Genomic DNA, 15,585 nt, shown 5'->3' with positions numbered 1-15,585 from the left:
TGAGGCACAATGCTCTTTACAGGGCAGTTGCAAACAAACAAAGGCAAGCTGTTTGGTTCAGTATTTGGAGCATTTACCCCTAAAAGTAGAACTACTGTGGCTCTAGAATCACTCCGCCTCTGTAGAGGGCAGTAGAGTATCACTCCGCCTCTGTAGAGGGCAGTAGAGTATAGAAGAAAAATAAGAAGAAAAATAAGAAGAAGAAGAAGAAGAAGAAGAAGACGACTGTAGAAGGATGCAGTATTAGTGAAGCTGGCTAAATCTAGCTAGCTAACGCTAATGTACCAGCGTTAAACATGAAGCTGGTGAGTGAACAGGTTGTTAGCATCATTAAAGTAGCGATAACAATGAGTAACTAAATGGTTCAGAGTAACGTTACCTTCAGTTCTAGCTGCTCTGCTAGCTCAGCAGCTAGCTAACTGCACTGTCTCATCCACTGTGGCTAACGATCACTAGATCTAACTAGATCACTGAGCTAACAGCGAGGGGATGTACACTATTCACTGTATGTCAACTGCTCTTACTATCACTAGGGACTGTATGTCGACTGTTCTTACTCTCACTAGGGACTGCAGGCAGTAAATCATGTATCATTCTTTAATGCGTGCAGCCCCCTAGTGATGGTAAAACACTGACATAGTGTTGATGAATGGGGCATGTCGTTCTTACAATGGGACAACGTTACAGCTGTGTGTGTGACTGTGCTCATGCTGCTGCTGCTGTTACTGTTACTGCTGCTGCTGTTACTGTTGCTGCTACTGTTACTGTTACTGTTACTGCTGCTGCTGCTACTGTTACTGTGGCTGTTTTCGAAACCGCATACTGCATACTACTGAGGAGCGCAGTATGCAGTATACAGTACGTACTGTATACTGCGTTCCTCAGTAGTATGCAGTATGTGACAGTTAAAGTGATGTATTTAGCAGTATGCTAGACGAGGCTTAAGCCTTCAAACCAGCTCTTAAAGCACAGGACAAAAAAACTAACTTGTACCACTATTACAATATTATCAAAAAATACAACTTTGATTTAGTTGTTTATGTTGTGCTTGTTTACTTTATAAGATACTGCAGGTTTAAACTATTTATTCTGACAGCTCATAAAGAAGTCCGACAAACAGGATCATCAACGAGGAGAGACGGGAAATATAAAACATTCATCCACAACGTTTACTTTACTCAAACTGCTTTTTCAGTTACAGCAAAAGGACTGATCTCCCTCCAGATATTAGAGAAATGTTAAAAAAGTGTCATGTTGTCTCATCAGGAACCTCTCTGCCCCGTCAGAAGCTGCTCTTTCCCTCTCCTCTTCTCTCTCCTCTCCTCTTCTCTCTCCTCTTCCTCTCCTCTCATCTTCCCTCACCACTCTGCTGCTCTGCAGCCGCTCTGTGAGCGTCACTGGCCGGCTCTCCAGTGAGCTACGCCCGCGGGTGATTGTGGAGCTTTTTAACTCGAAAAAAGGCAAATAAACACAGTTTCCTGTTAATTTATAATGGACATCTGTGTTGTGATATTTAAACAAACTATCCGTCAACAAGGAAATCAAAGCCTCTCGTCTACAGACCGGTCTCTAGAGAGCTCCAGCAGCTCATAGCGGTCTCTGAGCGTGACTACCCGGCTTGCTGGCAGCGACCCGGGCAGGCGCTCGCTGGCTGTCACGGTATTCTGTGGAGCTTCTAAACTCCGACAACGGTGGAACAAATGTTCGATTCGCCATCTAACTTCGTAAAACTGCCGATATTAATAATCTACACAGTTGATTTCTCGCCTCAAAAACGTTCAGAAGTGAATTTAGTGTTGAAATGGCTACAGAAAACGTAAAAAAAGAGCAGCTTCTGGCTGCTGTTTTTATACCCGTAGCCTGTGCTGTTCCGGCGCTTTGCATTGTGGGATACAGTAGGCGAGATAGACTGGTCCGATGCATACTGGAGAATTTTTCCAAATCAGTACGTCATCCGGGTATTTCTGGCATACTGGAGATTTTGCTTTTGTTCGCATACTACATACTACATACTACATTTTGGCCAAATCAGTACGTACTACTAGTATAGTATGCGGTTTCGAAAACAGCCTGTTACTGCTGCTGCTGTTACTGCTGTTACTACTGCTGCTGTTACAGTTACTGCTGCTGCTGTTACTGTTACTGCTGTTACTGCTGCTGTTACTGTTACTGTTACTGCTGCTACTGTTACTGTTACTGCTGCTGCTGTTACTGTTACTGCTGTTACTGTTACTGCTGTTACTGTTACTGCTGCTGCTGTTACAGTTACTGCTGCTGCTGTTACTGTTACTGCTGTTACTGCTGCTGTTACTGTTACTGCTGCTGCTGTTACTGTTACTGCTGCTGTTACTGTTACTGCTGCTGCTGTTACTGTTACTACTTCTGCTGCTCTAGATCTGTATCTGTCCTGTACTGTGTTGTTGGCACAGTGATGTTGTTTCCTCGTCCTGTGTCTCTAATAGCTTTCCTTCCTTCTCTCAGTATTGTCTGTCTGGTCATCCTACATTGCCTTGCAATGTCCTCAAGTTCAAATCCACCACTATCATGCTGGACTGTGGGCTGGACACCACCTCTGTCCTCAACTTCCTGCCCCTTCCTCTAGTGCACAGGTGAGTCAATGGTATCAGTGGTAGTAGACTCATTCATTCATTCATTTATAGGTGGTACACTTGCTCAATCTGAGTCGTGATGGATTTATCCTTTTTTTGTTCTTTCTTTCAGCCCAAGACTCTCCAAGCTGCCTAGTTGGGTCTCTAAGGATGGAACAATAAACTTGGAGAAAGTATGAGAAACTGTTCCTATTGTTTTTAATTCACAGAGTATTTAACCTGTATCTGAACTTGGGTTTGATTGTTGCTTTGGGACATGACCTACAGTTTGTTCTGTTTATTTCTATGTCTGTAAAGTGTAAATGCATTAAGAGTCTTTGATGAAGGGCTGCAAAAGTAACCAACTATTTCTTTCCAGGAGCTGAAGGAGTGTGCGGGAAGAGTGTTTGTGGACTCACAGCCAGAGTTCTGTCTCCCTGAGGTAGTAAACTCAGCTACCACACATACAGTACATTAAGCTCAATTCCATTTCCTTTGTCGTCAGTGTAATGCTTCAAAATAATGATGCAGGAAATTATACAGGTTTATTTTTATCTCCCCAATGTTTTCCTTATGGATTATCTCTGTAAATTGCTCGTAATGAGTCTTTATTGATGATATAATAATGTGAATCTAAATTCTATTTCATCGGTTTGTCAACTTGCCTACAGTATATGGGTGTCTGCTAGTGTGTGTTATCTTATCTTTTTCCTTTGTTTTCTTCTCTCTCTACCATCCTTTTAAATATTTGATTCTCTTTTTTTATGATTGATTAATGTATGCACTGGAGAGTGCCCTGATCGAGCCCCTCTGAGGGTTTTTTGCACATCTCCATCACATTTGTTGGTGTTTATGTAATATCTTTTTATATGTGTAAACAAATCAAATCTAAAAATTAAAATCTAGAAATGATAACACATGTTTGGTCTAAATAAACTACTTATATTGGCCACAGAGAGAACTGCTGGATCTGTCTACCATCGATGTTATCCTGATCTCCAACTACCACTGTATGATGGCCCTGCCCTACATCACTGAACACACAGGCTTCACTGGGACAGTGTATGCCACAGAACCCACCCTGCAGATTGGCAGGTAAGGAGATACAAGGAATGAGCATTCATCACATTGTTTTAATGTTAATTCAAAGGGAAGTATGCATGCTATTCAAACAGTTTTTCTTCAGTTGTATCATGGTTTTGTACAAAGAGATATCCAGTCTGTATACACAAGACACAACTGTGTTTTAAATTGAATTTTGTGGTTTTGAGTTTGTAGAATGACGTGTAATGTTGTGGCTCATGTTGTATTGTGAACCAAAAGAGATGTGGCTGTGGTTTCTGGTGTTTAAGAAATGCAGATTCTTGCTGTTATTTTTCATCAGACTGTTGATGGAGGAACTGGTGAACTTCATGGAGAGAGTTCCCAAAGCCCAGTCTGCCACCTGCTGGAAAAATAAGGAAATACAAAGGTAGGGAAACTGTTGAGAAAAACATACAAAAATAATATTTTATGTCAGTAGTTGTGGAAAATATTTATTTCAAAATATATAATGTCACATTTAAAAATAGTGCTAGCTTTTATCTGTACTTTGTCTCTCTGTTTATCTTGTCTTGCTTTGGTTTTAATTGGCACCTTTTTATCATGCAGTTTCATTTTACTTTCACTTATATTTCAAAAGCTGCATTTAACACAATACAATATGATTTTGATATAATTGTATGACATTAGGTTGCTCCCTGGGCCGCTGAAGGATGCGGTAGATGTGTGGACGTGGAAACGAAGCTACAGCATGCAGGAGGTCAACTCTGCCCTCAGTAAAGTGCAGCTCGTGGGTTATTCACAGAAAGTGGTAAGAAACTTTTTTCTCCCACACTGTCTGCACAGTGTAGATGTAATACTTAGTATACATTCTTCTTTAATTAGGAACACTCAAAGTTCAAACTTGAAAATTACGGGATAGAGCGGTGGGTTTCATTTTTATTAGAAAGCGTGTTTATGTTTGTCTCACCTTCTTCACACTGAGTGCAGGTTTAATTCTTCTGCTTCTACATACTACTAAAATACCTGTATGTGTCCTCTAGCTGTATTTTTGCGTTCTCGTAGTGACAACTTCTTCCTGTTTCCAGGAGTTGTTTGGAGCTGTGCAGGTCTCCCCCTTAAGCTCTGGTTACTCGCTGGGTAGCTCCAACTGGATCATCCAGTCTCATCATGAGAAAGTTTCCTACGTGTCGGGTTCATCCCTCCTCACCACACATCCACAGGTAGGTCGAACAGATACACGGGGCCTGAGAAAAACCTGCAATGATCAAGAATGTGCTCCTAATATTTCACTTGACTTCCGGTGTACGTATGTGAAATGCATTTAAATTAACATGGTAGATCCTTGACCTTTTCCACTCCACCCCTCTTTACCATAGACCCAGATATAGCAGGTCAGCAGTAGATGTCACATAGAAGTGGTGTGCATTTTCTAAAAGCTGGGAACCTGAAGATTAATTATTATACCCCCGCAGACGTAGTAGGGGGAATATAGCGGTATATAGTCCGTCCTTCCGTCCGTTTGCGTGTCACACTTTTGTTTCCAGAGTAGAACTCGGAAACTATTTAACTTAAGAACTTCAAATTTGGTCTGATGGTTGACAGTGTGGTCTAGTTGTGCCTTTTGGGGGTTAGAAGTCCAGAGTGCCCGAAATGTTTTACATTGTTCCAAAAGGGCAAAACCTTTGGCCCTACTTTAGTAGGGGTCAAACAGTGAGCGGGGGGGTATGTGAGCCATGCTCACTTTTGCCTGGTTTGAGATGCAGCTCAGTACTGTGTGTCAAGTTGTTCTAGTCATAAATCAGAAATAAAATTAATTAATGAATTAAAAGTGTATAAGGGCTTAGAACATTATGATGGAAGTATAAGATGGTCGTTCCCATGTTCACTTATGTCTCATAAGTTGTTGCAGCAATTTTTGGGTTGAAACCATTTGTTACACAGATTTGGTGCTAATTTAACATATTTTTTTTTTACCATTGGAGAATTGATAAAAATTATCAATAATCCTTCCAAAATACCACATTAAGACACCAAGACCTTGAGGAACACCAGAGAAAAAGACATGCTGTGATTTGGGATCAAAAACTTTTGACATTTGGAGATTTCTGCAAGAATTGCAATTTTGGTGATTGGATGGCGAGCACTTGTGTTGTGTAAACTGCTCAGAAACCCCCTTATTGTCAATCTAGCTAGGAAAGCCACTCATCCTCTGAATGCTCTAAGTCTCTAGTTTGATCCATCCATCCTCTGAATGCTCTAGGTCTCTAGTTTGATCCATCCATCCTCTGAATGCTCTAGGTCTCTAGTTTGATCCATCCATCCTCTGAATGCTCTAGGTCTCTAGTCTGATCCATCCATCCTCTGAATGCTCTAGGTCTCTAGTCTGATCCATCCATCCTCTGAATGCTCTAGGTCTCTAGTCTGATCCATCCATCCTCTGAATGCTCTAGGTCTCTAGTTTGTGGCTGTAAAGTTTCATGAGGCTGTGATTATCCTAGAGGTTACCACAGGTCATTTTATACAGTGAGGTCACAATTAAAACAATGGTCTCACTACAATGAAATGTCTCCTATGGGGACTAACATCATCTCACATAAATACAGTTGGGCTCATTGGATCCACAAGAGTCTCAGCTTTACAGTAATACCCAATTTATGGAATTCAGGACTGTTTAGGGACCCCAGTATGAAGAAACCTTTTTTAGAATAGGAGAACAAAACACATTTATACTGAATGCAAATAACTGCATGTGATTATCATAAAGTGGGCATGTCTGTAAAGGGGAGACTCGTGGGTACCCATAGAACACATTTTCATTCACATTTCTTGAGGTCAGAGGTCAAGGGACCTCTTTGAATATGGCCATGCCAGTTTTTCCTCGCCAAATGTTTGCCTAAATTTGGAGCGTTATTTAGCCTCCTTCCCGACAAGCTAGTATGACATGGTTGGTACCGATGGATTCATCAGGTTTTGTAGTTTCATATGATATCTGCCTTCACTCTAGATCTAAAAAAGACAGTAAAGTCGGCTGAGGGCACCGGCACCCTCAAGGAGTGGAAGAGGTTAAACTCCCTCTGTGCTCACACCCACTATTCTGGAAAGACCCAGCTCTGTTCTTTCCCAGTTGCGTCTTGTACTATAATAAACTCAGTGGAACACTGGAACCTCTTCCCAGGGCTGATGATGATGTAAAGCAGTGGTCTCAAACTCAATTTACCTGGGGGCCGCTGGAGGCAGAGTCTGGGTGAGGCTGGGTATTCCACAAAAAAAGGTTTGTTAAAAAAAAACCAATCTTCTCAAACGTCATTATTAACAGTTCTTTAACTTGAATGGGTTCTTCTGAACATGAACGGTTCTTCTGAACATGAACTGTCCTGAACATGAATGGAACATTGAAGAACATGAACGGTTCTTCTGAACATGGCCTCTATTGCGTCTCCCACTTTTCCTGAAATTGTCTGTGCTCGTCACCAACCTTTCTCTTCACTGCAGGCTTTGAAAAAGACATGATTGGGGCTGTGTGACAAGATATATATTCATTCCACTTGGTGTCACTCCGCAATAAAGTTGTGCCTGCTGTGTTTGTGTTGCTCTGCAATTACACCACCAAACCGCTAGTTGGCGGCGGCGTCTCTATGAGTTTCCTTCTTCTTCTTGTACTACAAACAGAAACTGAGCGGAGTTGGAGCTAATAACTGTTGAACCACAGAACTTTTACTGACATTACTGGAACGCCGAAAAGAGAAAATATATCTGAGTGGATTTGTGTGAACAAACATTGAAAAGATCGAGGCAGAGAGAAGTTGAACTTTCTGTGGTTGTCCGGGGTCCTGGCCGCTCAGCATCGCTGAGAGACTGGACCAATCACAGCTGTTGCGGTCTGCGTCGCCGCGACGTGTAGTTACATTTCTGGAGAGGTGCACGTCAGGCTACGGCGTCGATTCAACGCAGAAGTATAAATCAAGCTTTAATCAAGCTTATGCGATGTTACACGGGCGCCGCCATAGTTGTTGTGAAATGTTTCTCTGCTTGCATCAAGCCCGGCCGATTGCCCGTCCCCGGGAGCCATATACCCCGCTGTGATTGGTAGGTTCGTTCAGCTCGGGCTCGCGCAACAAAGGGACCTTCCACGGCAAACTGCCATTCACATAAAACTCACGGGCCGAGGGCGCCTGGTTAGCTCAGTTGGTAGAGCGGGCGCCCATGTAACAAGACTTGGTCCTGACCGCGGCGGCCCGGGTTCGAATCCGGCCTGTGGCCCTTTCCGCATCCACTCTCTCTCTCCCCCCTTTCCAAGACTCTATCCACTGTCCTGTCAATAAAAATGAAAAAATGCCCCCCCCAAAAAAAACTTTATAAAAAAAATAATAATAATAATTTGCGGGCTGCACTAACATTAAACTTTCATATCAAGGTGGGGGCCACAAAATATCGTCTTGCGGGCCGCAATTGGGCCGCGAGTTTGAGACCCCTGATGTAAAGTAACTCTTGTTCTCGTCTCCCAGCCGATGGACCAAAGCTCCCTGAAGAACAGTGACGTTCTGATTCTGACAGGCCTCACCCAGATGCCCACCGCCAACCCAGACGGCATGCTGGGAGAATTCTGCAGCAACCTTGGTAGGTCCACATGTACTAGACAGTGTTAAATGTATGATGTATTAAAGTTGCAAAATTTAGAAATATTTACATATTCTATAAATAAATACATGTATACAGCATATGTAAATAAATCACATTGTCTCTGGAGTTTTTGTGTTTTAATGTTAGTATTTATTCTTCATCTGTGTCTGAAGCCATGACGATTCGAGCTGGAGGCAACGTGCTAGTGCCGTGCTACTCGTCAGGGGTGATATATGACCTGCTGGAGTGTCTGTACCAGTTCATTGACAGCGCCAACCTGGGGACCACGCCCTTCTACTTCATCTCACCCGTCGCCAACAGCTCGCTGGAGTTCTCTCAGATCTTTGCTGAGTGGTGAGGAGCTGTTTGCCAATATGTCCCCGTTTTAGAAATCTGCACAGTATCTGGAAGGAAACCAGCAGTGAAAGAAAAGAAAAGTATACAAATATGGTGATTGATTAAGATAAAACCAATATACAGTAACTATGTCAAAGCTGGCTTCTTGTCTTTTAGAAGCAAAATACATTTGATCTGTTAATTTGTAACTAGATACATTTTGTTTGCTTCAGTTTACACAATGTTGTTCGAGCTTTTTTTTGCCGGTTATTCATTATACATCCAAAACAGTGTTGATGCAACAGCCAGTATCAGGGTTGATTAGTGTCAAACAGTAACTGTTGTTGGCTGCAGCGGCACAGTTCAAATGGTGCATTGCCACAAACAAAAAACACAAATGTGTCTGTAAAAACAGCTGTGTTTTCACTTGATTTTAAAAGCATGTAAATACAGTCCAAACCAAATGAAAACCATGTCAACCAAGCATATTTACAGCGGTGCTGATTCCGTTGTCACCTGATACCGGAGTTGTTTTCAGTCACCTTTATGATTGTTCTCCAGGAACATTCTGGGATCTTCTGATTAGATGTATGATTTTCTTCTTCCCCTTTTTAGGCTTTGCCACAACAAGCAAAGCAAGGTGTATCTTCCAGAGCCTCCATTTCCTCATGCAGAGGTGAGTCCTGCTGCTGTTCCTACTAGTGAAGAACAATGCTACATCTCAGAGATAGTGGATAGTTAGAAATCCTAGCAAATGAGCACTAAATGACCCTGCAAGCCAGTAAAGAGCTTGGAGATCTATCTGTCATCAGTACAATGTAGCAGTGCATGGAGACAGTATTTTACAACAGGGAATCAGTCAAATACTGTGGTAAAACAGGGCACCATTATCACAGTAGTCATTTAATAAAAACACTTTGTAACCAGGAATCGCTTGAAATATTTGTGGTCCTCAAACAATGGACAATAAACAACACTTTATTTTGGGGGGCTGTCAGTGTATACAGCAGAAGATGGTGATTTGGGCTTATAGTAGAGCTGTTAAAGTTAACGCCATAATAACATGTTAGCGCAGATTGGTTTTAATGCCACTTATTTCTTTAACGCATTAAGGCAACTTGTGATTTTTAGGTTGTAGCGGGCTGAAAAGCTAGATTGCCAGAGCTAGAGTGCCAGAGCTAGAGTGCTAAAGCTAGAGCGAAACAGCTAGAGCGAAACCTAAGGAATCCATTGGTACCAACCATGTCATGTTTTCAGTTGATCCAAACCAACAAGCTCAAGCACTACCCCAGCATCCATGGAGACTTCAGCAGTGAGTTCCGTCAGCCGTGCGTGGTGTTCACCGGTCACCCCTCTCTGCGCTTTGGGGACGTGGTTCACTTCATGGAGCTGTGGGGCAAATCCAGCCTCAACACCATCATCTTTACAGGTAACTACAACTGTATGACAAGTAGAAGTGCAACAATTAATTGAATAGTTGTCATTATTAACTGCCAACTATTTTGATTAACTTAATGTTTGACTATTTTTTTTAAAGGGACTGTTTGTAAGAATCAGAAATGTCTTGTTAACAGCGACACCTGTGGCCGTTAAGGCAACTAAAGTCAGCATCCTGTTGCTGGCGCTTGTGCTCGCTCTACATAGACATGAACGAGCATCGCTCAATACAGTGAGGCGACACACGTCAGCTAAAAGCTCAATATCACTCTATATTTCAGCTGCTTGGCAGTAATGTTAGCTGACCAGACGAAGGTCTCTCCATGAATCAATGCTGATCCTAGTGTTGGCTTTTCCTGCCTCAGCCTCCCGACCGCGGCCGGAGGGAACAGGGGAGACGCCGGAGTTTTGGTCGGAGACGATAAGCAGAGGAGCAGAGTACAGCAGAGACTCCGGTCCTGGAGACCAAAGCTCCGGTCTCCCCCCTGTCCTCCGACCGTGGCCAACACTGTTTAACAGACGGGCTTCACTAGATACAACCAAGAGGTGTAAGAAGTTACAAACAGTACCTTTTAAACAAAGAAGTCTAAATTCTCTGATTCCAGCTTCTTAAATGTGAATATTTTCTTGTTTCTTTATTCCTCTATGACAGTAAACTGAATATTGTTGAGTTAGAGAGACATTTGAGGACGTCATCTTGGGCTTTGGGAAACACTGATCCACATTCTTCACCATTTTCTGACTTTTTATAGACCGAACAACTAATCGATTAATCGAGAAATTAATAGACAGTGAAAATAATCGTTAGTTGTAGCCCTAATTACAAGCACTGATGTTATACACTTATAAATGTTATGCTTCTACAAACCTCTGTGACTTTTCTTTTATACCATCAGAGCCCGACTTTTCTTACTTGGATGCTTTGGCTCCCTACCAGCCGCTGGCTATGAAGTGTGTTTACTGTCCTATTGACACACGGCTCAACTTCCACCAAGTGTCAAAGTTGCTCAAGGAAGTCCAGGTACAGTCAACACCAGTTTGTCATGATACCAACCCATTCATCAATATGGTAAATTAACTGTTTTCCTCAACCAATAACAGAGGTTTGTAAGACAAATCTGCAGTAAGCGGTAAATGGCTTGCAGCTACATGAACAGGGAGTTTATAGAGGGCATGGTGAGGCAGAGAGTTGGCAAATACAGTGAGATAATATCGGGATTGTTTTGCTCAAAAATGGCTGCTTCATGTGTTGTTGTTTTTTAACACACAACACTGGTAAGAGGAGAATTGTGCAAGATGCAAATAATCACAGAGTCAGTAGAAGTCCTTTTGGTGAAACAGGAGAACGGAAACAATTTTACAAGCTAACAGCGAGGCACAAACAAGATTACAGGACAATATTAGATCAGCATTCAGGGCAGAGCAGGAGGGAATACACACCAGTCCTGGAGGGCTGCAGAGGCACATCGATGGTTTAATTGCTAGTGATTCAGTTGACTTTATTATTCTTGTATGATGTAATCTTGTCAGAAGTCTAGCGTGTCCTGACCTGCATATTATTATACATATGGGAAGATATCAACCTTTCGAAATGATCAAATGAAGCTGCAGAAATCTTCCCGTTGTTTTGCACTTTATGACCTCAAACATCTGTTAATGGACATGTGCAGCAGGTTTACATTAAATTAAATGAATGTTTTGATTCTTTCCCTCAATAATGGCTATTTTAACAGAGATCAAAAAAACAAAAACCATATAATTCAGACACCAAATGTTTTATTTGAAAAGAAGAAGATTTGGGGTGTCCACCGTGACTCGCTGCCTCTGGAAACTCCCTAGAAACTTTGAAACCGTTGTCGATCTAAAATAAAGACAGATTCAGCAACTGCATGGCTTATTTCTCGCATAAAATGTTTTCAGAACCACATTTCGGTGAACTATTTTCTGAATAAAACAGAAAAACGTTTCCCCAAACAAGCCACCATGTTGGTTCCAGTTTGCTGCAACCTGCAGTCTATGTGTGAAAGCGTTCGTCCAGTCAGGTGCCAAGTGCCTATTGTCTAGTGGCAGCCCATCAGGCGTCCAATGCTGGGAAGCAAGGCGATTCCTCATGTCCAAAAATACCCCTATGGACACGTACCGTTAGTCAAAACCAGGTAATCACAAGCAACATCATCTTCATTTCCTGACGTTTTTTTTCTCATTAAAGTGATTCAGTGCATTTCTCCTCCGATGCCACCGACTAACAACAGTTATGAGAAGTTGAACTCCCTGTGCAGCCTTAATTGAAGCCCTCTTTAAGTCCTGCCTATCTTCAATAAAAGCAGGCTCAGTCTAGAACATGGCAACAGTGTGTAAAAGTTACTGGAGTTGAATCACCTCAAAGGACTTGTTTCAGCCATCAGGAGCTGATCACTGTCTGCTGTCTTTCCGTCCTGCAGCCCCTCCATGTGGTGTGTCCAGAGCAGTACACCCAGCCTCCTCTGACCCAGTCCCACCGCTCTGATCTGATGCTGGAGCTACAGCCCCCTCCTATGCCCTACAGACGCTGCTCTGTACTCAACCTGCCCTTCAGACGCCGCTATGAGCGGGTCTACATACTGCCTGAGGTGAGTCCCATCAGAGCCGTAACTCACACAGCGTGAACTCATGTGAATATATTCCTCTTCAACATGTCTGCTTAAAAGGACCTAAAGAGACTCAGTTGGCAATGTTGAATTAAAGATCAAACCAGTACCTCTGGTTTGATCATTCTTTCACATTCTTTCATGTGTCGGTAGGAGACGGTGACATGTGGTGTATACACACCTGTCGGAATGAAAGATTGAACTACATTATGGAATTATTTCAACTCCTGTCAGAGGACAGGTGGACAATTTTCAAAGCCTAAAAGAAGTCTGATTCTTCCACTCCTAGCTGGCCAACTCCCTGGTGCCCTCTGAGATTAAACCTGGCGTTTCCCTGGCAACTGTGTCTGCAGTGCTGCACTCCAAGGACAACAAACACACACTACAGGTGAGTCTTGTGAATTTGTGCCACATAAAAGGGATATGAATGTGTAAATATGGATATCATTGCTTAATGGGTAACTGATGTTTTTCAACGTGGATCATATTTTCCCATGTTTTTGTGTCTGACTGACTGAAACTGGTCCAGTATTGAGGGAGAACGCTGCTCATGGCAGCTGCTCACGGGTTGCAATGTAATCCTATTGGGGCAAGCTGGCACCGTCATTCACGTCCACTAACGGTGCTTGTTTTTACCATGACAGGCTCTCATTGTTATTATAAGTGTCTGACAACATTATGGAAAGAGTCTTGCTCAAGGGGAAGTCTCGTTCTCTCACAAGGTGAAGTGTTGCCGGAAGACAGCGTGGAGTAGTGGAATACATCCACGGTGGATTCATGAGTGCCAGCCGGGCAGAGTTTGTTGTGTTAGAGGACAGAAAGCGTAGCTTAGTGTTATCTAAAAGATTTCCAATGTCATGTCTGAATATCTCGATGATTTTGACAATGTGGATGAGCTCTTTGATGGCAGCCCGTATTTATTTGAGCCAGAGAATACGGATTTTCAGATTTCATAGCGAGAACCCTCCTTGAGCGGGACTTGGACACAATAACAAACAGACCGGCTCAAGAGAAAGGTAAGAAAACGTTTTATTTCTTGGTAGGGTCCTTTCCACAATGTTATCAGACATGTTGTCAGTGGCAACAACAAGCACTTTCAGTGAACGCAAGGTGACATTGCGTCCTTGCAGCTCGTTTGGCGGCTGCTGCTGGTGACAGCGTTTTCCCTCAATACTGGACCAGTTTCAGAGACTGTTGTCCCCGACACAAAAACATGGGCAAATAGGGTTGAAATATACCAAACTTACCCTTTAACTAGTAAATATCTATGTTTTTCCTCTCCTGTGTTGCCAGTCGGTGCCCAAACCCCCTCCAGTGCCCCCCAGCAAGAAGAGGAAGCGGCTAATGGAGGAGCCTCCAGTAGTGCTGGCCCCCAAACCCCTGCTGAGTGGAGCTGTGCCCCTGGATGCTTTCTTGGCCACATTGCAAAAGGTGTGAAATCTGCAGCCATCAATGGGATTCTTAATATTGTTTTCATAGCAGCCAGCAGTTACAGTTTTTGCACTGCAAAAAATTGCTCCCTCATTTGCTGTGTCTTAAGTATTCCCAAAGGAGACGACTGCAGCCTTGAATCTCCTCCCATCTGACATTAAAATCTCCTCATGCACAACATTGTTGGGATTAGTAGTATTTTTTATAGCAGAGGCCAGGGATTTTACCACAGCAGATTTAAAAAATGATATAAAACTACCAATAAAACCAGTGATAATGACATTTAACATTGAATTAAATGCATGACCACGCCTCAGCACAAAAACATAACATCTATAAAAATTGTTCACTTATCTCCTCCTCCCTCACCCCCCCGCAGCACGGTATTACAGAGGTCAAAGTGGAGGAGACGGCGGACGGACACATTCTGCACCTGCAGGCAGAGGACACACTGATTCAGCTGGAGGAGGACGGGACACACATCGTCTGCGACAACAACGAGCCGCTGCGTACCACACTGAGAGACCTGGTGCTCCGCTTCCTGCAGAAACTCTGACCTTCATGACTCCTGAATGTTTTGACTATTTCTGCTTTACTGGACTGTGAATAGCAAAAAGAGATAATGATGGAGGAGAAGGAGATAGTCTGTCCCCACCTCAGCAACTGCAACAGTTACAGTAGTTCAGTTCTATTTTGTAAAATAGTATTTTGTATTAAAAGTTTTTTTTCAAACATGTTCGAGATCATCTCAGTTTTTCATCACTGCAATTTCTTCATCCAGGAAACTAGTTAGAAACAAGTGAAAATGCAGATATCAGCCATGAGCTGGGGTTTTCCAAAGGAAGAAGTAAGAAAAAAACCTCAACAAAGTGCCCCTCTGTTACCTCTGCTATATGTCATTTGCATCACATTATCCAACAACAGTTTAATGGCATTTGCAAACCCTCCATAACAAGTTTAATCCAGATTTCATGTCAGTTTGTGATCAACTCATCAGCTCAAGAGGTTGCAAGTTTCCAGATGTGATAATTAACCATAAGCTCTGAATTTAACGAGGTGGGAATGGGTCAGGTTATTATGGGATTTTCGCCCAATGATGTCAAAACATTGTTGCCTACTGAAGCTGTAAGTAGAATATATGGAGGACCACAAGAGTCACGTAAATAGTAAGAGAGCATTTAATTGATTAATAACTAATTTTACAATAAAAATAGGCATTAATAAATGTGTGGCACATTGACAGAGGCAGTGACAGTTGTGGGAGAGAGGATGACATGGAGCAAAGGTCAGCGGGTCAAATTCGAACACCCGGCCACCGTGATAAACCTTGTTACATGGCCCGCTCTACCAGGTGAACTAACTGAGCATCCTATCCTCACGTTGGTTTTGTTGCTGATGTTGATGTTGCTGAAATGAATGAATGAATAAATTTAAAATAGAAGTAAAGAAAATTGCATAAATAAATACAAGAATAAATAAATAAATGCAGAAATAAATGTGTG

At 42.5% G+C, this 15,585-nt stretch overlaps 1 protein-coding gene across 1 annotated transcript; it reads left to right on the top strand.

Annotated features, from left to right (window-relative positions):
- Positions 1–152: 152 nt before the first annotated feature.
- On the top strand, positions 153–14,819 carry ints9 (integrator complex subunit 9). The gene is made up of 17 exons (XM_074615482.1): positions 153–305; positions 2,482–2,609; positions 2,722–2,782; positions 2,968–3,030; positions 3,544–3,683; positions 3,973–4,059; positions 4,320–4,440; positions 4,718–4,852; positions 8,138–8,249; positions 8,426–8,606; positions 9,204–9,264; positions 9,846–10,017; positions 10,922–11,046; positions 12,467–12,634; positions 12,942–13,040; positions 13,946–14,083; positions 14,463–14,819. The coding sequence occupies exons 1-17, from the start codon at positions 297–299 to the stop codon at positions 14,637–14,639; spliced, it is 1,977 nt and encodes a 658-aa protein (XP_074471583.1). The 5' UTR covers positions 153–296; the 3' UTR covers positions 14,640–14,819.
- The last annotated feature ends 766 nt before the right edge of the window (positions 14,820–15,585 follow it).

This window comes from Sebastes fasciatus, chromosome 18 (assembly GCF_043250625.1).
Source record: "Sebastes fasciatus isolate fSebFas1 chromosome 18, fSebFas1.pri, whole genome shotgun sequence".
Lineage (NCBI taxonomy): Eukaryota > Metazoa > Chordata > Actinopteri > Perciformes > Sebastidae > Sebastes > Sebastes fasciatus.
This window is presented reverse-complemented; position numbering and strand designations above follow the sequence as displayed.